General features: G+C 44.1%; 1 protein-coding gene across 1 annotated transcript; it reads right to left on the reverse strand.

The window, feature by feature from the left end:
• Positions 1-26: 26 nt before the first annotated feature.
• On the reverse strand, positions 27-20,171 carry HHIPL2 (HHIP like 2). The gene is made up of 10 exons (XM_009992842.2): positions 19,788-20,171; positions 11,454-12,106; positions 10,341-10,484; positions 9,662-9,993; positions 8,068-8,194; positions 7,546-7,691; positions 5,316-5,397; positions 1,382-1,464; positions 381-598; positions 27-185 (listed from the first exon to the last, which is right to left on the reverse strand). Exons 1-10 carry the CDS (start codon positions 20,169-20,171, stop codon positions 27-29), a joined length of 2,328 nt encoding a protein of 775 aa, XP_009991144.2.
• Positions 20,172-26,062: the final 5,891 nt, after the last annotated feature.

Below are 26,062 nucleotides of genomic sequence, written 5' to 3' on the forward strand. Positions count from 1 at the left end.
TGCTTTTTCTGAGACATCAATGAGCTTCATAAGGTGCTTCTTAATTTACTCTTCCTCCTTCTGTTCTCTAGTTTTCCCTTAGCTTGCACTGCTTTCTTGGGAGTAAGCTTCTTGGTTCTGGTTAGGTGAGAGCTCTTCTTTTTTGGCAAAGGTGGTGCTGGTGTAATTCTGGAAACGTGTGCAACCTTCTCTTTCTGCTTTGGGTTGTGATGTTTAGCCTCAGCTTTGATTTTCTGTCTCCCTCTGCCAGAAGGATTTTCTACCTTTGATTTTCTGTCTCCCTCTGCTTTCTTGGGAGTAAGCTTCTTGGTTCTGGTTAGGTGAGAGCTCTTCTTTTTTGGCAAAGGTGGTGCTGGTGTAATTCTGGAAACGTGTGCAACCTTCTCTTTCTGCTTTGGGTTGTGATGTTTAGCCTCAGCTTTGATTTTCTGTCTCCCTCTGCCAGATGGAGCTGGTTTAACTTTTGATGCTTTTATGTTGGTGGATGGGGTCTTTTTAGCTTTCTTCAAAGAAACTGTTGGGATGGCTCCAGTGGGGGTAGAAGATTTTTTTGGAGGCTTGGTTGTTGAAGGTTCATTAAGCAGCTCAAGGACAGTCTCTGAGGAAAGTAATTAATGTGGTTCAGCATCCCTGCTTTTCAGGCTAATTCAGAGATATGACCAATATAAACCCTTATTAGAGCTACAGTTAAGAAAAATGTCTGACATTCTGAAAGAAATAGAGACTACATAAACATCTTTTCTTCCAACAAAAGAACCTTGAGTTTTTTGGACCTAATTAATTTTAGAAATGATGAATGTATGTTTAAGGAAAATAAGTCCAGATAGAATATGATGAAACCTTGTACACTTCTCTTTGGCAGATGTAACTATGAATTTTTCATGTTACACTGATGTCTGGAAATCCCAGACAAGATAACCTCAACTTGCTAAACACTGTTTCTACTCTGTAATCAGATGTAACCCCTGCCCTAGTTGCATAGGATGTAGGGCAGAAAAAGGCTGGGATAAAGGAAGATTGACTCCCCTAGATTTACAGAGAAGGGATTATTTGACTCAAGGAGCTTGTGACAGAGCCAGAGATGGGTGCTCAGAACTTCCCAGAACAAATCTAATGCCTGAATCAAAGCCATCACTTCCCTGTGATGCCCATTTACACTATTATTTGGCAACACTTAGAAAAAAAACATAAAAGCAGAGACTGAGATTAAGAAAAGGCATGGCATCTAGTAGACAGAAGCACACATTAAATATGACAACCTCACTTCAAGATTGCTCCTGCTTAGTGCTTTAGTTTTTAAGACTGTTAAAGATTTCAATAACATGCCTGTAAGATGATTATATGTTTTGCTTCTCAGTAAAGTTAAAGCCTAACAACTTACTTGCACGTGGAACAAATGGTATCCGTTTACTCTTTGTTTTCACTGGAACAGGCTTGTATTTACACTTCCCTGGTGGAGCTCTCCTTGAAAAACAGAAAGCCATATATAGATATCTAAGAGATCATTAAGGAAGTTTATTTATTCAAGAGACACACATCAATCCCCTGTTGTCATTTGCCTCTGCTGGAAGAGGCATGAAAGCACTTTAGGCACCTGGAGTGCAACATTGGTGGAATTCAAGAGCCTAAGTCAGGGCTGCAAGCCATAAAATCCCGGTCTGAATAGCAGTAGCAGCTGAAAGGCTGCAGCTTCTCTTCTACCACCCTTTCTGTCAAATTTCTGCCATCAGGCAGTCTGGACCATCTTTATCCAATATCGATAGCAGGTCGGTTTGTGTGTGGGACACTGGCCTGCCTGCATGAGCTCGTAGCCCACCACTGAATTCAAGGGTGCTGATGAGGTGTGTTCAGCTACTTGTCCTGCTGCTGGAGGCCCAGCACAGTGCTATTTCTAGAAGTCTGATCTATGCATTGTTTGAACTTCAGACTATCAGTCGCTTTGGGTTGTCCTCCCCAGTACTGCCGCTCGCATCCCACCTTGAAGTGGAGTCTCATTCATGCACATAAGGTTTCTCAGTGACAGTGCTTTCTGCTCGCTCATGGTGGGGTCTAAGGATCTCTGTACGTGCAGCAGACTGTTCCCACACAGACCCACGGAAGTCAGTGTGACCTCCAAAGGGTGCCACTTTGGACACAACAGTGCTGCAGCAAGAGGAGTGAGAAAGGAGAGGAACAGGCAAGGAGGAAAGAAGCAACAACTGCAAAGAAAACGTATCCATGTTCCTCTCGTGCCATTCCCTGACAACTTTCAACAGTACAAAACCGACCAAAAAAAAAAATCCCATTTTCCCTGAGGTAAAGCTGTCACATGTTAAACGACGGGGAGGGAGTACAAAGAAGAGCAACAGACCTGTGTTTTCTGTTACCCACCAAGGAAACTGCTGTAGGACAAATAAGAACAGGCTCTTTCAATTTTGCATGCTTGACAGCACCGAGCAAAGTAAAGCATGACCTAAGGCATCACATTTTCTTGTGATTAGCGTTCTCTTTCAGACACAGGCAACAGCCAAGTGCTTCCTCCACACCATTTCATTAAAAAAAAAAAAAAAAAGGTTACTAGAGAAGGGTTGTTGGCATTGCTTGTGGGGTTTTTGGGGGGATTGGTTTGTTGGCTTTTTGCCTCTCCCTCTCTCCAATTTCTAAAGCACCTAACACCTCTTCCCTCCACTCCTGACTGAGGGGATTTGGTGCCAATCCAGGCAGAAGCACACGAGCCACTCTGCTGTCTCTGAGAACACTGCTGGAGAGGCAAGCTGAGGTTGGAACACAGGGCTCTGCTGCCATCTGTTTTCCTGGGAGGTTCCTAGGGAAGTTTGAGTTGCCATCAGGCTGACGGCAGTGGCCCTGCCAATGTTTTGGAGCAGGCGCTCGTGTGGCTTGCGATCTTTGCCAGTGTGTTTGCTGAAGTATGGGCAAGAAGCAAGGAGTGTCTGGGCTGGACAAACTGGGACTGCACCTATCAGAGGAGCCAGTTATCCCAGCCACAACTCACAGTGAGATAGAGACAGAAGAATCCTATCAACAGTATTAAAATGCAAAGGAGAAAGGAAAAATCTCCACTCATGGTACAATCAGGAGGAGGCCAGAGTACGACCCAGGATCTGGAGGTGTTAGGACTCTCTGATCCAAGGCCAAGCAAGCTCAGCCTCCAGAGGAGCAGTCAGTGCTTTGTACACCCTGGACAAGCTTGCAAAGTGCTTAAGCAAACAGACAAGGGCAAAGCTGAGCAGACCAGCATCCGGGCTAAGGTAAACAAGGGTAATCAGAAACTACAAGAATAAATTCCGAAGAGCCAAGGGAATAAGTTCCTGGTCCTGCTCTAGAAGCAATGAAGCTCCAAAAGCACAAGGGAGAGCTGGCTTCTTTCCAGAAAGCCCTTCTGAGCAGTGAAACCATCACGCTCCTGGCAGGGGCTCGCTGCCCACCGTGGAGTCATTGTAACATGGTGCATTACTGCACACCACTTCCCAGGCAGGCAGCCTCCTGGAAAGGCTCCCACAGGCTGCTTGTGAAACACAAAGCTGCATTTCTCCCTTTACAGTGAGAAAGGGGAAAGGATTTATCATCCTGGTAGTTTTCATGATGCATTAAGGAGTGGCATAGGGACTACCTGGTGCTTTTTTTTGTGAAATAGAGCGTGCTAAAGCTTTCAGTGTTTATGCTAGCTCACAAATATTTATGTGGTTTTTAGTTGAAAATGTTACATTTTGGTCAGCCACAGTTAACGCAGCTCCGAAGCTTCCTGGCAGACAATAAGCCGTTAAAGGCCGGAGTCTCCTCAAGTAGTTAAAGCAAGTAAAGGAGTCAAGTTCCTATTCTCCTCACCTTGGTACAGAGCTTGAGTTAACTGTCTAGCTTTGTATTTAACTTCCCAAGAAAACATAACTTGTCTTCTTCATTCTGTTAGTGTCTGACATCTCATCAACAGCACATTAGTGCTGTATCTACTTTACAGGGCAATTCGAAACTCATTTAATGCTTTTTAGCAAGAACCAAAAACTTGGGAGGGGAAAAAATTACATAAGCATGCTTATTATCGTAAAAACAGACTTTAGCAGCAATAACTGCTTAATGTGGAAAAAAATATTTTTCTTGGAAAAACTCAGGTTTGGATTCCAATTATTATTTGAACATTGCATGAACCACCAGGTTTCACTCTTCTTTGTGAAGAAAACTAAACTGTGGACTGCAATTTATTTGTTTATATGAAAGCACGTGGCAGATATTTGATGTCATGACCCTGAAGGATATGGACTGTCATTTTTAAAATGTATGTATGTCATAGAATCATAGAATGGTTAGGATTGGAAGGGACCTCAGAGATCATCTAGTTCCAACCCCCCTGCCATGGGCAGGGAAATCCTTCACTACACCAGGTTGCCCAAAGCCTCATCCAACCTGGCCTTGAGCACTTCCAGGGATGGGGCATCTACAACTTCTCTGGGCAACCTGTTCCAGTGCCTCACCACCCGCTGAGTGAAAAATTTCTGCCTTAGATCTAATCTAAATCTGCCCTCTTTCAGTTTAAAGCCATTACCCCTTGTCCTATCACTACACACTCTTGCAAAATGTCCCTCTCCATCTTTCCTGCAGGTCCCCTTTAAGTACTGGAAGGCTGCAATAAGATCACCCCAGAGCTTTCTCTTCTCCAGGCTGAACAGCCCCAACTCTCTCAGCCTGTCTTCATAGCAGAGGTGTTCCAGCCCTCGGATCGTCTTCATGGCCCTCCTCTGTACTTGCTCCAGCAGCTCCATGTGCTTCTTGTGTTGGGGACTCCAGAGCTGAAGGCAGTATTCCAGGTGGGGTCTCATGAGAGCAGAGTAGAGGGGCAGAATCACCTCCCTCGACCTGCTGGCCATGCTCCTTTTGATGCAGCCCAGGATACAGTTGGCTTTCTGGGCTGCCAGCGCACATTGCCGGCTCATGTTGAGCTTCACTGTACTATACTTCAGATATGCAACCAAGGAGACATTCTTTTGATCCTTACTGTACAAGACCTTTAAGGTATCTGAACTCTGTCTATTTCTGGGTGCACAGATACGATAAGTGAGAAATAAATTCACTAAAACTGATTGAAGTTGCACCAGATGTAGAGCGGGTGAACAAAACCCAAGAATTTAATGTGGAGGTCAGTGAGATTATGTTCTTAGCGTTCTTTCCACTCTGTGGAACTTAGTGTTCTTTCCACTCTGATTATTGTACTTAGTGTAACTTAGTGTTAGTACAGTACTTAGTGTTCTTTCCACTCTGATTATTGGAGAATGTACAGTGATTATAGAAGAATTTGGCATGGAAAAACATCTTTAATTACTAACCTTGCAGGATCGATAAACTTGTAGAGCGATCCGTGTGGTGCATAGGCACTGGGATAAGAAGTAGACATAAAATACAGCTCACCTAAATAGAAGTGAAAAAAGAAGACCAGTTTCAGATTCAAATGCCCAAGCTGAATCTCAGTTCTCCATTTCCCTCTCTTTTCTGGCTCTTCACTAATTCACATGATCAGAAAGAAAAGCCCTTCAGTCACTCCCTCAGTCATGTCTTACTTTCAAGAAGTGGGCTTTGGTCTCACCCTTACCTGTACAGGTAGACTCCCAGGGACACTGAGTGATATCTTGGTTTCAGCACGGTTCCATACAGAACCAGCAGCCCTTGATCAAGCACAGTGCCCAAGCAGGACCTTCATTACCTCATGTAAGTGGCCCTCCAAAAGGTTACTTTCATCTGTATAAATATTTATTTTTTAAACTTGTTTGTACCAGAGAAGCAGCCAGAAGCTCCAAATAGAGGGAGAGACCACACAACAAATATTTAGCCATCTCATAGTCGTACCAAAAAAATCCAACAAGAGCTAAATTGGCTCATCCATGGAAGACAGAAGCTTCTCATTCCTGTATGGTTGTGAGGAAAGCAACTACTCCTCATGTCTTCCCTTCTGCACCCCCTAGAACAATATCTAGGCAAATTATAGTAGCTTGCAAATGAGGCAAAACTGTTGATTTTCAAATTACATGATGACACCATATTGGTTCCTAAAAGAACAACCAATAGATGAGACATTTAACATCCACTCCGCATGTTGTTAGAGCAGTTAGAAATTGTACGTATTTCACAACAAAGCCCGCGTCTCCCTGCATCTTTGACAGAATGTGCTAGCCGGATGGTCTGGGATCAGAAAGCCAACTGTATCCTGGGCTGTATCAAAAGGAGCGTGGCCAGCAGGTCGAGGGAAGTGATTCTGCCCCTCTACTCAGCTCTCGTGAGACCCCACCTGGAATACTGTGTTCAGCTCTGGAGTCCCCAACGTAAGAAGGACATGGAGCTACAGGAACGAGTCCAGAGGAGGGCCACGAAGATGATCAGAGGGCTGGAGCACCTCTGCTATCAAGATAGGCTGAGAGAGTTGGGGCTGTTCAGCCTGGAGAAGAGGAGGCTCCGGGGTGATCTTATAGCAGCTTTCCAGTACCTAAAGGGGGCCTACAGGAAAGATGGAGAGGGACTTTTTACAAGGGTGTGTAGTGATAGGACAAAGGGCAACAGATTTAAACTGAAAGAGGGCAGATTTAGGTTAGATATAAGAAAAATTCTTTACATTGAGGGTGGTGAGGTACTGGAACAGGTTGCCCAGAGAAGTTGTAGATGCCCCATCCCTGGCAGTGTTCAAGGCCAGGTTGGATGAGGCTTTGGGCAACCTGGTGTAGTGAAGGATTTCCCTGCCCATGGCAGGGGGGTTGGTACTAGATGATCTCTGAGGTCCCTTCCAATCCTAACCATTCTATGATTCTATGATCTTTTCATTACAAGCAAATCTCTTTTCTGCTGAACCATGAAGCACCAGAGCTTACTAAAGCACATGTGGGTTCTCAAAAAATTTGCAGTGACCTTTTGTATTACATAGCTCTTTGTCAGCAGACTGTACAAAAGCGAACAAAAGTCTGCATTGGTACTTTCACCTTGGCAAGAGGTCCGGTCATTGTGACCATAGCAATAATCCTATGCACAGAGACATTTTCACTTAACTTTCAAATCAGTGGCTTTCCTCATCCCTGAATAAAGCCTCGGTGTGTAATCCACAGTGTAAAGTGCTGCTGCTGTAAATAAGACTGAGGAAGTTATACTAATGCAGAGGGGGAAATTCAGATAAGTTGTAAGAACTCAGGTAAGGATGAGTTGTTACAATGAAAGAACAAACTGCATTTTCATTAATGAAACAGCATAAGCAAACAACAACAAAAGGACAGAGAAAGGCTGAAAGCAACATGAGTTCAAATTCCTTAGACAACTTGGAGCATTCAGACTGCAAGTTCACATTAGGATCCATCTCCTGAGCTCTCCATCAAGCCGATCTGCAATAGCCTCACAGGGCAGGAGACCTCTCTGAACCCCATACCAACCCTACCTGCCGTGCTGAGATAACCACAAACCTGTTTTGCAGTGCCTGCTCTCTAGTAGCACGTGAGGAGCAACATAATTTTACGTATTTGCCCTACGACGAAGAACTGACAGTGCAGTTTCCAGTAAAGGTGGGGCTAGCATGATACCTACCTGCTTCATCCTCGGCAAATGAGATGATGAATTTGCTGTATGAACTAATCATTCCAGGGAAAGCACAAGCTTTTGTGCTACCAATGCAGATATCTTGCTTCTTCCACTTGTTTGTCTTCTCCTCTTCCTGTAAAGCCATAAGGCGACTAGATGAAAAATAAAACCCTGTGTTTTATGTTTCCATTATCAAGATTAATTCCTGTCAAAATCATGCATTACTGGAAAAAAAGTCAGTCAGGACTCTGACTGTTGGCTGGCTTTAATGTTTGACTTTTGGAAAAACAGACTCAAACAAAAGCAAACCTATCCTAAAGGCTCTAAATTGGAGGAAGTTTAGATTCCAACCAAAAGGTTGTTATAATTGTCAAACAGAGCCCACACATATTAAAGTAATACACAGACATCTGGGATTCTCATTTACTCCAGCTCGAAATGTTTTGGGAGGCTTTGATAAGCTGATTTGCCCGGATAAGGGAAATACGGGTACAGAATAGGAGCTGCAGAGAAAACAATTAGTCTCACCCGTTCATGAAATCACCAAAAATATAGAGGCTGTTCAAGTTGGGCGATTCACATCCTCTGTATACGTAACCTCCAGTGACTGACTTCCCCACATTGCGGCCATATGCAAATATTGGAAGAATGTCATCTGTGAAATACAGAAGCATGAGAAGTGAGAAAACTTACATCTAGAGAGCATAAAAAAGTGATTGCTCAATGACACCGATGAGCACAAAAATGATGAGAAGGTCCAGTACAGTTGAACAAATAGCAGAGTTAAATTTCAGTGGGAATTCTGCAATTTACTCCAGGACAGAACAGACCCAGGGACTTTAAGGAGCTCTCTGTGTAGTTGCTTATCAAGGCTTCGTCATGATGAGTTTCTCTAACACATAGGACAAAGATTCTCTGCATCAAGTGAACAATGCAGAAATGCATCAGACTGCAGGAAGTAATATCTTACAGGTTTGTGATTGCACCAATCATTTTAGCAGAGATTGTCTTTACAAATTCCAATATTTTTAGAGAAGGGAATAAGATGAAACAATTGCAAGTTAACGCAACATCTTCAACGGGTTTGCTGACATTCTCAACACAGAACATGTATAAATGTGCTACCTCCATTTTATGTCATGAGACTAATAAAATAAAGGCTTTGCCTCTGGTAATGTTAAAATTGAATTCAGCCCTTTCTTAGGTTGAATATCAGATCCTATAAAAATCTTAGTCTTGTCTTCACATTTTTCCCCTGGATCAAGTAGCTTTTCTTTAATCTTTAATGATGAGGATAAAGATCACAAGTGCAACTCATTGAAAACCATAGATTAATGGCAAAATCTAATTCAGTTTTGTTGTCAATTGAGGATTGAGCCATTAAAAAAATAACCAAAAAAACCCAACAACTTGACAGCCATGTGGATACCAGCACAGCAGAGGAGAAATGTTGCTAACATACCCTACACTTGCCTGCTCATACGAACGTTTCAGAAGCATCTACATGAGCTTGAGATCAGGTGTTTTCTTCTAACAGCTTGAGGAACATTATAATAATACCCAGTTCTTCCACTGTACTTTCTAAAGACCGCCAATATCTACTCTTTTTTAAAGGTAGCAAGTGAATTTGTGCATTGCACCCACAGTCAGACCCAACACACAGATTTTGGATGTTCTGCTGCAGCACTCTGCTTGCTAAGACACACTGCCTCTTCCACAGGATTTGTTTCAGGGTCTCAGCATCAGCCTGGTCCACTCTCCTTAGCCATAGCCATGGCTCAGAGCTTCTGAAGAAAACACAATATTACTTTTCTACTTAAACCCAATCCATTGTGTTCCTAACTTCACTGGAAAATTCTGTCTATCTGCAAAAGGCACAGGCTTTGACCCTAAACACCTCATTCAGTGCAGTGTATAGTAGGGAAATCCCTGAATAAGCAGGGCATCATTTCACACCAACACTGCTGGGCGGGGGAGAAGGAATATTCTGCTCCTAAGAAGTAAACAATCTCAATTTAACATGTAACACTGGATTATTTAGCTTCACTGGAAAAATGGAGCTATAGACCAGTAAATACACACATATAATAAAGTAATCTTCTGTAAGAAACTTCTTCCTTACCCAAAGAGGAATTGTGGCAAAGCTTTGTGTCATAGCATTCAAATCCCTCCTTCGCTCTCCAGCCATAGTTCCCTCCTTTAACAATAATGTCGATTTCTTCAAATCTGTTCTGCCCAACATCCCCACAGAATATCCTCCCTCTTCCCTTTTTTGTAACAGGGTCCCCTCTGTCAACCGCACAGCGCCACATGTTCCTGACCCCATAAGCATAAACCTCAGGGCGGGCCTTGGGATCAGACACGAATGGATTATCAGGAGGGATACGATAAGGCTTTCCATCAGGGCTTTTTCCATCCACGTCAATCCTCAAGACTTTCCCCAACAAAGCACTCCTAAAGAGAACAACAGAAAAAGACAAATCCCAGCATGAGAACCAACTGAACATGAACAATTCTCTCTCTCTTCTCCCTTTCTGAAGGAAAATTTATCTGTCCAAAAGAGATAAACTAACAACTGGTATGCCTTGCAACCTGTTTAAGTCACAGAAGACTTTTCTCCCCCTCAACAAACTGGCTTTCCTCAGCTTTCAAAATGTAAAATCTCAGTTTTTGAAACATTGCGTTGGACAGACTTGCAGATGCACAAGCACTTTCAGGAAGCACTCTTAATTTTTCCACATTGTCTCATTTCCAGACCCTGTGTATCGGTGGACAAGGCATCCAACAGCCCTCCTACTTACTTGTTCTGAGCATTCCCAAATTTTCCAAAAGGGTCTCCAGCTTTCCCTCCATCCCCTGTGAATAGATACATATAGCCATCGACACCAAAGAGCAGCTGCCCACCGTTGTGATTTGCAGCTGGTTCTTCAAGCTCCAAAAGATTCCTAAAAAAAGAGAAATAACTCCCGATGTAGCTACTGGAAAGGACTGAGCATTCAGGTAGGCTACAGAAATACTGCATCGCATCTACAGAAGAAAGCAAGATTTCCCAGTTGGTACAAACCTGTCAGCTTTGTCAAATACAGGTGCTGAGTTGCATCCTGTTTCCTGTGAGCCTGCAGGATAAGGCTGCCTACCTGCCTTACAGCAGAGCTCCGTTAGTATGGCATCCCTTGAGGAATCGCGCTTCCCACAAGCCGTGCAGCACTGCAGCTGCCCCGTGCGCTACAGCTCCGACCTGCCCTGCACTGGCACCTCTTGTGCTACAGAGCTCGCCCACCACCACGAGCACAGGAGTATCACAGCTCACCTGAAAACACAACTACAAACACATCACGTGTTCATCCACAGGGAATGCTTGTTGCCCTTTAAACTTTGATTGTGACAGGTGAGTTCTGCTTGCTGATATAAGGAGCAGTCGGTGAATTTGAGGGCTTCAGAAGCATCTTATGGTGACTGTGAAATTCCAGAGAAAATAAATCCTCTTTCAACACATTCTTCTCCATAACTGAGAATTAGCTTTTTTTCTTAGTGGGAAGACAGGGCAGAGGCACACGTGTTGGATCAAATGAATGTATGGTACTGGAGTGAAGCATCCCTGTTCTTACACAGTACAAAATACTTTTAGGGCAGACGTTAATTCCACAACAAGCTTGAGGCTATTACTGCTCTTTAGAAGGCAAGAGTACAAGATAGAGAAGATGACCTGGAAGCCTAGATCCTGGGTCCTCTTTTCAGTTTCATTTCTAGTTTGCTGTATGACCTTGAGCTACCTCTGGTAGCTTCACAGCAGGCCAGTCACACACCTGGATCAGGGTGGCTGGGAATGTGCAGTTTCTGCAAGGGGGAAGGACGAGGAGAAAGAAAAATAATTTCTCATCAGGGTATAGCATAGCATTCAACATAAACTTTACCTTTCCGAGAGTGGATCAGCTTTGTTGACATCAGATGCCAAAACCTTCAATTCACTGATCCTGATCTTTTCCACTCGGTTCTTATCCATGTATGAGTAATAGATGTAAAACTTTCCATTGTACTTGTACTTGGGGTGGAAAGCCATCCCCAGAAAGCCTCTTTCATCCCCGACCCAGGGCGTAGCCAGCACTATACTTTTAATATCCAGAAAGGGCTCCTCTAGCCGGCTGCCATCGGGTAGGTAGACCCAGATCACGCCCACCTGCTCAGCTACGAACATGCGGTGGGTATGGTCGTTCGCGTGCACCATGAGCACCGGGTTCCTCAGGCCGTTGGCAACCTCGGTCAGACAGAGCTGCAGGCAGCCTTCGCGGTCCTCCACCACCGAGCCCAGGTTGCGGTTGAGGGCTGTGTTCTTCAGCACATTGGGGAAGCAGTAGTCCTCATCATGTAGGTGAAGGAGGCTGCAAAAGCGCGTCTTGTTTGTCTGGCAGCATTCTTGGATGTGCTTATCGCTCGTCAGCAGGCTGATAGCAGAGCGGCACTTGAAGTGAAACTGGGAGCAGTAGTCAAAACAAAGTCCTGGGAGGTTTCTTAGAGGTGTCCGAGGGTTTTCTGCGTCATAGAGATGTGCAGCATATGGAGAACATTCCTAGAAAGCAAAAGAAACTAAATGTGCAGCTATGTACACACTTCCAGGAGAAGCCAAGATGCCTTCATGGAAGCAAACCAGTTAATAAAATGAAAAATTACTAAGGCAGAGAACATAATGAGTCATCTTTAAAGTGGAGTAGTAGCAAGTCACTTGGAATATGGCCAAAGGGGATTTAGAGGTCAGTAGTAGTTTCCTTTACCAAAGAACCATCAGCTGCACCTAAATTATTCCCAACAGAACTACATCTATGGAGGCTGTGGATTCTCCACTACTAGAGGGTTTTAAGGAAGTGACAGGCAATTTCTTCTTGCAATCTAGTCTTACTTTTGCTTTTAGAAATTCCCCTTAGTTTCCCCTGCTAGATTTTGAACTACGTACTTTAACCTCTTCTTAACAGATTGAGAGAAGAATTTTTTAACTCCCTCACTGCAGCAACCCTTTGCACCATGGAGAACGCTAGCCTTCGTACTTCAGACTTCTCCAGATCAGCAGTCCCAGATCTGGACACATCAGCCAGCATCACTACCTGTTCCAGATATATTTAAGTTTTTACTTTAAGCCACTTAAGCCCATGCATAGGTCTAATTAAGTGTTAGGAAAGAAGGGGAACAAAACATGTACAGGTTCACCTGCACCTTCAACTCTGCGCGCAGCTCTGGTCCCCTTCCCCAAAAGCAACAACGGGGAACAAATCCACAAGGACAGTCAAAGATATAGAACAGCTAGGTAAGGTGGGACTGACAGTCTTGCAGAGAGAGGTGGTCAGGGTAGAGTAACAGCCTGACAGAGGTCTGTAAATATCACGAATGACATTGAGAAGGTGGATCATAGAATGGCATAGGCTGGAAGGGACCTTAGAGATCATCTAATCCAACCTCCCTGTCATAGGCAGGGACGCCTCTCAACTAGATCAGGCTACTCAAGGCTCTGTCCAACCTGGCCTTGAACACCTCCAGGGAGGGGGCATCCACAACTTCTCTGGCAATCTATTCCAAAGTCTCACCACCCTCGTACTGAAGAATTTCTTCCTAAGATCTAATCTAAATCTGTTCTCCTTCAACTTAAACCCATTTCCCCTTGTCCTATCAGTGGACACTTGTAAAAAGTCCCTCCCCAGCCTTCCTGTAGGTTCCCTTCAGGTATTGGAAGGCAGCTATTAGGTCCCCCCGAAGTCTTCTCTTTTCAAGGCTGAACAATCCCAGCTCCCACAGCCTGTCCTTGTAGCAGAGGTGCTCCAGCCCCTGGATCATCTTTGTGGCCCTCCTCTGAATACGTTCCAACAGATCTATGTCTCTCTTATGGTGGAGACACCAGAACTGGACGCAGTATTCGATGGATGGGTCTCACTTTCCTCCAGATAAAAATGAGGGAGCATCAGATAAAGCTAGTAGGAGTCAGGTTAAAAGAAAAGGAAGGTGAAACTCTGCCAGAAGAAATTGTAGGTGCTAAAGATGTACATTGTAAATATATGGGATAAATTAATCTTTGGTCTGATGCTGTACAACTTCGATCATGTTCTTGCATGCATAGTATCACTGAAGCAGACTGTAGTTGAGATTTAAAGCTGACTCAGACAAGTAAATATCATCTTATGCAATTCATGTAGCTACCATTAAATCTACATGTGATCTTCGGGAAAAAAAAAAAAAAACACCCCAAAAAACCCCACAAAACATTTCACCCCACAAAACCCCACTACAGGCAACATTTTCAAGTGGTAGGTATCTAAAATTATGCCCTTGCAAGTATCATTAAGTTTTTAGCTGCGGAAAATGTAGGTTAAATACTGAAAATCAGGCATTGCATTTAAATTTGCCTGTGAATTTAAACTCCTTATCTTGCAAAAATTCTGGGACAGAACTTCTATAAAAATATTTCCATTAAAATCTCACCTCTATTTTAACCAGCACAAAGTTGCAGAAGTTAAAACAGAAGGAGCTAAACTCTGCAGAAAGATTATTTTACTGGTTTTCGTGCCAGCAGCCTGAAAGAGTCTATCCAGAGTTTTTATTGGGCACGTATCTAGGAAGGTAAGTGCATAGATAGTCAAAGATTGACGAACTGCTATATTAGTATTTTTTCTGTCTCGTTAAACAAAATTCATTAAACAAATCTGGGGCAGTTATACAAGCACTGACTATGGCTTTTTTGGTGCAAGTAGCAGCCTTTCCAGGATATTAAATGTGAAAGCTACAGACCCTCATTCCAAACTTAGAATAGGAAACTGTTTCCTTTGCTCACAGAAGCACCTGAGGGCTTTTGGCCATACTAAGAACAGATATGACTTGTTAGTAGTAAAGTCTTTTCAACTCTTGGACCATGTAGTAAGTTTCTCACTTTTCATTGCTGCCACTTGGTTATCAAGTTGGTTTCTGTTGCTTCTGCATGGCATCTGTAAGTAACCTCTCCTCCTCTTCCCAGGTTAGAAGTCCCCAGCCTGCAAAGGAGATCCAAGTGCCCCAGGCCAGTCCTTGCAGTATGAGCCCAGCCCCACATGGCAGAACCATGCCATTTTCCCCATGTTTCATAGAATCATAGAATGGTTAGAGTTGGAAGGAACCTCAAAGATCATCTAGTTCCAACCCCCCTGCCATGGGCAGGGAAATCCTCCATTACACCAGGTTGCCCAAAGCCTCATCCAACCTGGCCTTGAACACTTCCAGGGATGGGGCATCCACAACTTCTCTGGGCAACCTGTTCCAGTGCCTCACCACTCTCTGAGTGAAAAATTTCTTCCTTAGATCTAATCTAAATCTCCCCTCTTTCAGTTTAAAGCCATTGCCCCTTGTCCTATCACTACACGCCCTTGGAAAACGTCCCTCTCCAGCTTTCCTGTAGGCCCCCTTTAGGTACTGGAAGGCTGCAATAAGATCACCCCCGAGCCTCCTATTCTCCAGGCTGAACAGCCCCAACTCTCTCAGCCTGTCTTCATAGGAGAGGTGCTCCAGCTGTCTTATCATCTTCGTGGCCCTCCTCTGGACCCGCTCCAGCAGCTCCATGTCCTTCTTGTGCTGGGGACTCCAGAGTTGAATGCAGTGTTCCAGCTGAGGTCTCACGAGAGCAGAGCAGAGGGGCAGAATCACCTCCCTCGACCTGCTGGCCACGCTTCTTTTGATGCAGCCCAGGATACGGTTGGCTTTCTGGGCTGCCGGTGCACATTGCTGGCTCATGTTGAGCTTCTCATCCACCAGCACTCCCGAGTCCTTTTCCTCAGGGCTGCTCTCAATCCATTCTCCGCCCAGCCTGTAATTGTGCTTGGGATTGCCCCGACCCACGTGCAGGACCTTGTTTAAGGTCTTTCCAGAACAAGGAAGGGCACCATTAGGCCCTGAGTGCCATCCCCAAAAGGCAAAGCTTCAGGTTAAGTGCCTTTCTGTTCTCACCTTCTTGAAGAACAGCTTTGGTGCAGGCATTCAATAACACTTGGCTAACACTTTCCTCCCCTGATGCTTACTAAGTCCATTAACCATGGCTCACCTCCTCCACTTTCACCAGTATACACTTGCACACTCCCAAATATTTTGAATTTCTTATCAGTTTTCACTAAATATGGTGCTGATCTTAAGTGACTAGGAGACCAGGAGAGGTGACAGCCTGATAAAGTGTCACTAAGGAAAAGTGAGGGAGAGTAGTCAGAGCCTGACCTGTGTTGGATTTTGAGTCCTGGGAAGTTCCCTCATTCCCACTAACATCTGGCTGCAGCTGGCTCACCACTCTCTAGTGCACATGTCACTTGTAGTCTTAAGCTCCTCTCAGTTGTGTTCTGAAGCGATTACTTTATTAACATATTGAGAGAAACTAGAAATGTTTTCAAATAAGTTGGGAACAGAGGCCAGCTCCCAGACCAGCAATCTGAGAAGAGAAAGAGGAGAGAAAACCAGCTTTCTCTGAAACAAGGCATGTTCCCCCTACTTCCAAGTTCCATCAACTCTGTTCTGCCAACAATTTGCAGTAGAAGGGTCTTATGGTTCATCCTCCTAAATAAGCGTAGCCCCCGAGCAGCTGCCATGCTTTTCCAACCATTGGGCTTCCCACACAGTGTTTGCCTGGCAACCAACGGCTACATTGCACAGAGCCAGCAAGACGTACAAGATGAAGGCCATTCCTCAGGATCTACATAAACAACCAGGATTAGGTGGCCTTGCAGGTACTGTTGGTTGTCTGCTTTCATTTCACTCAAGTGTGCATGAATCAATACAATTAATCCCACTACTTTATAGAGCAGAAGAAGCAGAAGCTGCTCAGATCAAGTTGATACTACTTTGCTGTTTCGTAATAGTTTCTCTGCAAAAAGAGTGTTGTCTACATTTAGCCTGTATTCATGGCTAAACAATGGCCAGCTGTTCCAGTACCCAATGATCCCTCCTCACTCAAGAAGAAGAATCAGGAAAAGGAAAGACAACCCATAGGTTGAGAAAAGAACTATATAATTGAAATAAAAATTTAAATGAAGATAATAATTACAATAATAATAATTATATACACAGACAAGTGATGTACGATGCAGCTGCTCACGACCCCTTGACCAACATCCAGCTTGTTCCCAGTCAGCAATCTCAAAGCAGGAAAGTCCCAAAACCCACAATCCCAGGAAAGAGAGAGAGTAGGCCTCTGGGGCAGAATAATGGATAAGACCCTCCAGGGACCGCGACCATTGAGGAAGAGAGAGCGAGAGAGACAAGAGAGGGAGAAGAGAGCCCATCCCCAACAAACTTTCCAATTTATACCAATCATGACGTTACATGGTATGGAATACCCATTTGCCAAATTAGATGTCAATGTCCCTGGCCACATTCCCCCAGGTTCTTGGACATCTGAGTCATTGGCAAAAAACAACTGGGAAAGTCCTTGAGCACTACAGATACCTTCATGCCACGGCTGGCTACAAACTGAACCAAAGCGTCTTACCAACTTTGTTCTCACTGAATCAGGTGCTGCAGTCTTTTTAAAAATACAGCTTACTTTTAGAAATGTAGCTTCTCTGAACAGAAAATTGATTCTATGATTCTGTCCCAGTGAAACCAGGACAAGTATGCATTCAGCAATTAAGTCAGGCCTCAGATTAAAACTGGCTTAAAAAATATGTTGCTTTCCCTGCACTAGCTCCTATCCCATGCTAATATCATGGCTTTCCATCAGCTTGAACAAGGCTTAATTGGCACTTTTTTTTGGTTTTTTTAAGCCTCTTCTGCAGCTGTTTTCTGAATAGAGAAAATCCTCCCAGCCAGCAGCCAAACAGCTGTTCCTGCACATGTAGCAATGTTTGCATCCAGGGAATTTTTATAGCCATGCAACGTGGGCAACACCTCCTTAAGAACACGACAAGCAGTTTTCAGAATTTCATATTCAGTTTTTAAGTTAAATCCTAGCATAGCTCAGCTGAGGGTCAGATTCTAAACTTAGAAGTGTAGCTAGCAAAAACAGACACAGATCTTGCAAGATGCAAACTGAAGCAGCTCTACCAGCAGAGCCAGATTGCTTTAGATGCCTCTTCTAGCCTGTCCGTTTTCAAGAGAAACATATCTGGTTTAGAGTGACAGCAGGATATCCATGATCCAGAATGCATTCCCATCTAACGGTCTTCTATCTGTTAAGAAACACACGGCTCCACTGCCAAGGTAAAGCGCGCTCCGTGGCATCCTTCCTGGGCTCTGTGAGACCAGTGAGACGGCTGCAGCTGCCAAAACCAGCTTCCTCTGTAGAACCCTCAGCACACCACTCATGACCACACGAGGAAGGCTAGGGGAAAAAACAACAGCTTGTGTGTTTTTTACCGTCTGATGGTTTTGACATTGAAGGAACATCTGACTGAATGAGCTGCTTTGTTACAACGCATCGCTACTACTCTGATCTCCCCCAAAGACGTGAAATAATGCCATTTTCAATAAATCAGAGCAGCTACTAATATTTCAGGTTTATCAATAAGCATCTACACCTCTTTCTTGAAATTTGTTCTGTTCAAAATACAAAAGCTAATAATATTGTTTTGTCTATCATTGCTTGAGTCTAATCTCTGCATTCCAAGTCCTGTAAAAATAATATCCATAAAAGTACTTGTTACTAGCAGCGGTTTATTTCAGTCCTGCCATACACAGCAGAAATAAGCACTTAACATAATTACATCCTGATCACGTATACACATCTGTCTTTTTGTATTTTATGTGGCACTAAGTGCAGGTCAATGTTTCATGGGTAGTGACTACAAACTATCAAGATTCTGTGGAGGTGGCAGAACAGAGATGTCAATTTTCCATTCCTTGCACATGAGATCATCAATAAAACTTTGATCCAGCAAAGTGACATCACTAAAGCAAAACCATTCAGTAGATCTTTGCTCCTCCACTAATTCAACAGTCAAATAATATTTGCCAGAGAAACAAAACCTCATTTCCGTGGTTGTCACCAACTTGAACAGGAAGCACAACACATAACACAACCACGAGCTCCTCCCCAAAGATTTAACAACAATCTTACTCTAAAAGATATGAAAAGAGTAATAGCTTATTACTTTGAAAATGTGTAAGAAAACATAAGCGTGGTTTGGTTTTTTTTGCTACAAAATACACTTACAACAAATGCAAAAGTTATGCCCTGCAGAATGAGCAATCAAATAAGCAATAGTAATATTTATAGTGTCTTTTCTACCTGCAACATGTAAAAAAATCTGAATAACACCAACATTGGTGGTTCTGCTAGGACCTGTAAAAAATGTTTTTCAGGTTTACCAACTGTAAAATGACAAACAACCCTGATGCTACTTTTTTCAGCCCTGGTGCTGAAAGGGTGTGTTGTCCCCCACCCCAAGGGGATGCCTGAATCCTGCCAGCATCCAAAAAGAGTAGAAACATTTTGGTACACAGATAATACTTCAGGGCTAAGGAAACATTAACTAGAGATTTATACATTTTTACTAAGATTAAGTGTGTCTCTTGGCTGCTTTGTGTTTTGTCATGCAATAAGTCCAGCTTTGCATGACTAACAGTTGTTAAAACGGCAGGTCAGTTCTCTCTGACTACAAGGAGGGGGAAGCTCAGGCAGAGCAGTGCCTTTGGTCTTTTCTCACTGCACAATGCCTGTTTCTGTGAGCCAGGTGGACAGTAGACAGACAACACTGAGGAAAATGCAGTGACTGAAGCCTCGGGACCTTGCAGCAGCTGTGTAAAACCACTGCCTATTAAATTTCATTCTACTTTAACAACCACACCATTTGGAGCATCCTCAGCAGGAACACAATCAAAACACATCCTTCATGGGGTCCAGGGATCCAAACGCTTTGCTTTATAACTCCCATATCATTTAATCCTGCAGAATTTGTAATCCAGCACCTAGCAGCTGCAAACAGAAACTAAATATTGATCTGCAACTCTCCCCTTCATTACGAGAAAGTTAGCACAGCAGCAGGATTCCCATCATCACTCGAGTTGGGCAATGCTTTCATAAATATTATTGCTCGTAAATGTCCCTATATATTGCCAGATACAAAGTGGTGCACCTTACACAAAGCACTTGGCAAAATGCATGCTGAGGATTAGGTACCATTATTGCATCAGCCCCCTTTTCCCCTGCTCCCACACCTCTTTTCACAGCAACACAGCTGGTTATAAGAGGCTATCAGAACCACAGCTGACCTTCAAGTCAGCCCACAGTGTAGGATATAGACACTATTTTTCTGCCCTACCTGACACAGGATATCTTTGATATAAGTTCCACACAGCTTATGTCCTCGGGGATCGATATAATTCATAATGTCCCAGTATTTTGCTGCAATGCTGTTGTCTCTCTCCTGGTCACAGCAGCCAAAGTTTTCATAGGCAGAACAGAACTCCAAGTGAAAAAGGGGCTGGAAAGGCGGCCCGTAATCCAGACACTGAGGATGCCCCAGCAGGCTGCCTATCAGGCATGACAAGGAGAGGCAAAGAAAGGCATGTGGGCAAGAAAAGGAAACTCCAGAGTTGCTGCTGCTCCTTCCAGCACATGGCCAAGCATTCACTTCCTTCAGTGCAGGTTTCTTGAGGTCAGATGTATAGAAATCCCAGACCACTTCGTAGTATGGTTCATTCATCCTCTCTGCTTTATTAATTGCCAGCCACAGCGCTCAGCATTCACTCAGGTTTGCTTACATTCTCTCTCCCTTTTTCTCTCTCTGAAGTTTACTACTTGGCAGGAGAGAAACCCTCTGGGCTGCCTCCTTGGTATTTCACACGTCACATAGCTGAAACCCTCCCCTCTGGACATTTCTCATGCCCCTAGAAGTATTCAAAAATCTAATCCCTAGTTCTTAGTTTAAATTAGCTGAGAAATCCTTCAAGGAAATACGAATAACAAAAATATGAAATATGATGTCTATATACAGAACCTGATAATTTCTCCCCATTTGCAAAACACAAGTGAATTAATTTTCAATTGCTAGCTACCATTTTATTCAGCTTTTAAAATGCACTTGGGTCTGGCTTCATAAAGACTGAACAGGGGTCATAAAATACAGCCGAACTAAGGTAGTTAACCATAGAAACAAGTAATTTCAGGACAAAAAGTCTTACAGAGATATTGAACGTATACCTGGATTTGTGGCTAACAACAAGTTTAAAGTGAGAAAAAAATTGGAGAGTGAAGGAGAAAACACACATTTAAGGCACCAGTACAACCTCAAGTCAATTGTGATATTCTGTGGTAACCGGGTACTTAAACTAATTGATTTTAGTGATTTTGATCCCAGCTGACATTAAACTGATGCACGAGATTTTTGCCCACTTTGCCCTCTGGTGAATAAGGCATGAGCAAGCCCTCCAGTTAGTGAAGTACAGCACCAGCTGTGGATGCAGGTGTACTACATTTGTACACAATGTACTCAGCCCCTGTTTCTGAGAATGACACTTCCTTAACTTCGCTGCTCCACAAGCAGAAGGAGATCGCTTTGATCACAACAAAGCTCCTTTATCACTTCACCAAAACTATTAATTTTCCTTTCGTGTGCACATTGCTGCTCATAACAAGGCAACAAAGCCACACACCCCCAGAGCACTCATCACCACCATGCTGCATGCATCACAAGGCATGAGTTCAAGATCAGCAGCACACCAAGAGCCTAAGTGATCCAACGAAGAGGAGTAAGTCATGCTTTACCTTGCAGCTGCAGGAGTGTTGCAGTCAGTCTGACACTGTTAGGAAGAGGCTTTAGCATGCATCTGCTCACTAGACATTTCCATACAACAGAGCTTATTAGAGAGCAATGCTCTGTGATGCGTTCTATTGCTTCTGAAACGTCAGTGAAGAACAAAGCAATTATAAAAAAAGCAATTAGATATCTCTCCTCCCCACAAATCCTAGGAGAAGCTATTACGGCCAATGCAATCCTTTGTGCTGTTTCTAGTAGCATCCTACTTACTGCTTTACCTCCATGGGTCACAGGCAGAGAGTGGGGAACATGAGGCTGCAGGGAGAATCTCATGTATTGGGACACCTCCCCTCATTCAAAACCCTTCCCCCTCTCCCTACACATCACCATTTACTCCCAGAATCTATCTGTAGCTCATTAGAAGTCAAAGCTCCCAGCCCTAGCTTCTCAATACAACCACCAGTGTAACGCGACAGCTGAGAATACTCTCATTATGGATCTCAGAGTCTTTATTGGGAAACGATTGTTTTAAAAAACCTCTGGGTTTTAACCTCCACCTATTTTGCTGTGGCTCTAACTTGTGGCACCTTGACTGTCCAGCAGCCTGCCAATAATCCTCTCTCTGCTTAGACTTCAGTGAACTGGAAACATGCCAATCATAAGATTCAGCACCATCATGAGATAAAGGATTTTAAATCCAAGTATCTAAATCTGCTAAGTATCAGCTCATCTCAGTTATTGCTCTCATACATTGCAGACAATCACTGAAATTAAGGCATTACTTTGGTGGCCCCTGGCAACTGTCTTATTTTGAAACTGCAACAAAAAGGATAAGTGAGGACATTTGCAAACTCTTCATTTGTAACTACAGCCTAGGAGTTCCCTATCCTTTTAATTCCTTCAGCGTTACTGAGCTCCTTGGTGTAACTACTATTATCCACCATTAAGAGAACTTAGGCACCTCTTTCCCTTTCCTAGGGGCATGGCACTTGCAGACAAAAACTCAGAATATTTACTCATGTGCAGAACTGCACTTGCTAGTTACTGGATACTTTGGACGAGGAGGCAAGGACCTTTCTGCTTTCTGATGAGGACAGAAAAGCTAGAATGGTTTTACTCACATTTAGGTAAGGAGAGGACACATAACCTCCCACAGAACTTACTGCTCACATTACCCAAGGACTCCTTGCAGTGGGCAGTCTTTTTTCTTTGGCCAACATACCACCTCTAGCCATTCTTTAAATGCTGGAGTCTTTAAATGCTGGAATCTTTAAAGACGAGACGGAGTGGAACTTTCCATTTACCATTGCAGACAAAACACCAATTACAGAAAGCCCTGAAGAACTGTAAATTCAAACCAGCACACAACACATCAGTCCTCTGATTCTGCAGGGACTACTCCAAGGGTAAGGTACACACTTGTTTAGTGCTGACAATATGCTTACGCTGCTCGGAAAACTAAGGCAAGTCCTGCCAAAGTTTCCAGAACGAGACAACTGCTCAGAATACAGAGAACCTGGTGGGGAAAAGAAAGGGAGTAAGAACACACGGAGTTGACGTGCTTTAAAAAGCAGCTGACATTTCATTAGCTTGCTTTTCTTGAACTTTACTAAAGACGTTCTTAAAACAGGAAAGCAGGAGCATCAAAAACATGAATGGAACAACAAGGAAAGAAGAGGGTAGAGATGAAGTGATTTGTAACTTTGTGTTACGATTATGTTAGGTTTTAATAGGATAAGTACCAGAACAAGGGGTAGAATAACAGGGCTATGACAGACAGTCTGTGGACAGAAGACGTGGATTTCCTGAACAAGGTCCCTGCCTTTGCATAAATGAGATCAGTGAAAAAAAGATGTGTTGTTTCACAGAAGGAAAAAAATCTCACAGAATATTTGCACACAAGATGAAGACGTCAAATCATAAGAAAACCAAACCTAGACCACATAATTCAGAGCCAAAGCAGAATATTCCAATCCACTAGGAGTTACCACATTCAAAGTACAACACATGATCTTGAAAACACAGTATGCACTGAGTAACTTACACAGGAAATTCCACCCAGGACTTATGACCTACAGGTTTGTCTCAGGTGTAAGTACTATGGTGTCAGGAAACAGCAAGATTCTTGCAGGACATGAAAGAGATGGTTGAGACAATTATGTGAAAGCTAGGACTGTGCTGCTCTTCTACTTGCTGACTGCAGCATGCTAGTTCTAGCACCAGGAAAAAACGTGATCCCTGGCAGCAACCCTGCTTCCAGGTCATGAGAGAAAGCTGTGAGCACACTTGTCGTGGTTTTTGGACTGAGGGTCGAGACAAGAACCGAAAGGGAGCACCCACCAACCATGGTCCCAGGCAAAACATGACTCAGGCTTTCTTAATAAAACAAAACAATTTATTAACAGTTACTTAACAAGAAACATAAGGGAACGAAACCGGTTACTTGAGAGGAGAAAGAGAAAACAAGGCCAGATCTTAAAACAACAACCTCCCCACCCCCTATTTTCTTTCCTTCCTGGCTCTACCTCCCCCCCGGCGGCATAGGGGGACAGGGAATGGGGAAGTGCAGGTCAGTTCATCCATGCTGTTAACTGCCGCGCCTTTCTTAAAGGAGGAGGAGTCTTTACACCATTTTTCCCTTGCTTCAGTGGATCCCCTACTCACGAAGAAAAAGTCCCCAAACTTTTCCAACGTGAGTCCTGCCCGCAGGATTGCAATCCTCCCCATGGATCGCACCAGTTTGGGCTTTACCAGTCTCGGCCTCTTAGGGAGCTGCTGCCACTCGCGTCGGCCGTCCCACGGATTCCAGATGCCTCCACGACCTTGTCGTGCATTCCATGCCCCATTGTTAACAGTACCTGGTCGCGCATCCCCTGCTCCACGACCTCTCCTGGGCTCAGGCATCTCCTTTCCGACGTGGGTTTCTCCACGGGCCACGAGTGGGCTTCTGCTCCGCCGAGTACACCCTGGCTGCAGGGGGGCCGCCTGCCATCTCACACCGATTGCAAGGGAAACCTCAGCTCCAGTACACCTCTTCCTGCTCCATCTTGGCTGACCCGGTCGTTGTGGTTGTTTTCTCTTAGATATTAATCCTCTCTGGGGGAGCTCGGCCCGGTGGGCACCCCGGGAGTGGGGCGCTTACCGAGTCCCCCATGCGGCTCCCCGGCGCCATCTTGAGCACATGGCGCCGGCCCGGGCCCAGGCAGCCGCCCGGCCGGGAGCCGGGAGCGAGGGCAGCGCCCTCCTGCTCTCTCCTCGCTCCTGAGCAAAGAGCCCTTTCCCGCCCCTTTGTCCCAACTTAAATAGGGCAATTCGCAGAGGCGCCGATTTGGCTCAACCTCCCCCGGGGGGGGATGGGACTCAGATCTGGTGGCACAGGGAGCAAATCCCCTCCCCTGCCACCAGAACACCCCCCCACACATCAAACTATCACAACACTGGATTAACAGATTTTTGGAAGACATCAAGCTGCTTGTTTTGTTTCCTTCTCCTTATCAAATTCTTCCTACCTCCACCTCGATCTCTGCTGCTTTGTTTCACATTTCTTCTTCAACAAAGAGATGGTTTCTCAGCTGCTGCAAGGTGTACACATCTCCCACAGGCAACTAAAGAGACAGAAGGAAAATTATATGGGAGCTCCCAACATGCAGCAGGGGCTCTAGCATTAAATTTTTATAGCATTAGTTATATGATAAAAGCTCCTCTGCATGCCTGCAAAGGGGCACGGAGAGACAATGGAAGGGGGAAGCCCAAGTAATACCCTGCTGGGATGCTCCCAGGCCCATCACAGGAGAGTAACCAGCCCAAAGGCCCAGCTTTGCATGTCCAGAGGAATAGAGCAGCACAAAGGCAGGCAGAAAGCCAAATTAAGGACTCCAGGGTTGCCTGGCTGCCTCTCAGGGCTGTCCCAGGACAGCTTTGGCCCCCATCATCCAGGTGTGAAACCTATCAAGAGGAGTTACTGAGAGCAATGATCTGAATCACCTTTTGGACTCTGTGGGGCTGCTTCCCAGGGGTGTGGGACACTTTACAGGATGCAGGGGTGGAGCATTTCAAAACTTCACAATTAAACCAGTCAAAACTCAGTTGAAGATCTCCAACAAAAAACTAGGCTATTACAGAATGAGGCAGCAGCATTCTTAGGCAGTCAGAACTGAACTAGCACACAGGTCTGAAATGACAGAAAATTGCCTTTTTTTTTTTTTTTGATAAAACATACAATTATGGCAAGTAGCTTACTTAATGTTTAAGACACATTGTCTTAAGCATATTTCACAAGACCCATATTAACTCAGACCAAAATCCCAGATAAACATTCAGCTTTTGAAAAGCACAGCTGTACTTATCCACATACTACTATGCTATTAAAGACATCTTTATTTCACTCCCAGAGGTAGTTCAAGCAGTTCATCCACCAGAGTTCTACAGATATGTCATTAAAACAGAACTAGAATTTGGAGACCATTTTGTTGTTGTTTTCAAGCAAACTGGAATGCTAGTTTGTGACAACACATTAGCATTTACTTTCCAAACCCAGCAACAGTGCACATTTCAACTCATAGGCAAAACTGCAAAAAGATTCTAGAAAGCCTCTTCCATCACGTAAGAGTTTTCAGTAGTTCTGTGCCCTCGCTTTTTCAGAGCACTGCAACACTAGATTCCCTCTTTAACCACGCAGCTACAGCAACCTTTCACTCTCCTACCAATGATGTGAAAATCCCTGAACTGGACACAAAATTCAGAAGTATGACATGGGAAAACTGCCTTTGGATATGCTGAAGTGCATCATCTATTTGAACAAGCTGCAGTAGATCTTCACAACCTGTAATTCTTCTCAA

The sequence above is a fragment of the Tauraco erythrolophus genome, chromosome 2 (assembly GCF_009769465.1).
Source record: "Tauraco erythrolophus isolate bTauEry1 chromosome 2, bTauEry1.pri, whole genome shotgun sequence".
In the NCBI taxonomy this organism is placed as follows: domain Eukaryota; kingdom Metazoa; phylum Chordata; class Aves; order Musophagiformes; family Musophagidae; genus Tauraco; species Tauraco erythrolophus.

What these genes read in the sequence shown, in the direction of transcription:
- HHIPL2 (XM_009992842.2), bottom strand. Translation starts at nt 20,171, where the DNA reads ATGAATGAACCATACTACGAAGTGGTCTGGGATTTCTATACATCTGAC. An exon ending in TCAAAGATATCCTGTGTCAG is followed by an intron (nt 12,107 to 19,787) that starts GTAGGGCAGAAA and finishes TTTGCTTTCTAG; the next exon opens with GAATGTTCTCCATATGCTGC. An exon ending in ATTTGCCGAGGATGAAGCAG is followed by an intron (nt 5,398 to 7,545) that starts GTAGGTATCATG and finishes ACTTCTATTTAG; the next exon opens with GTGAGCTGTATTTTATGTCT.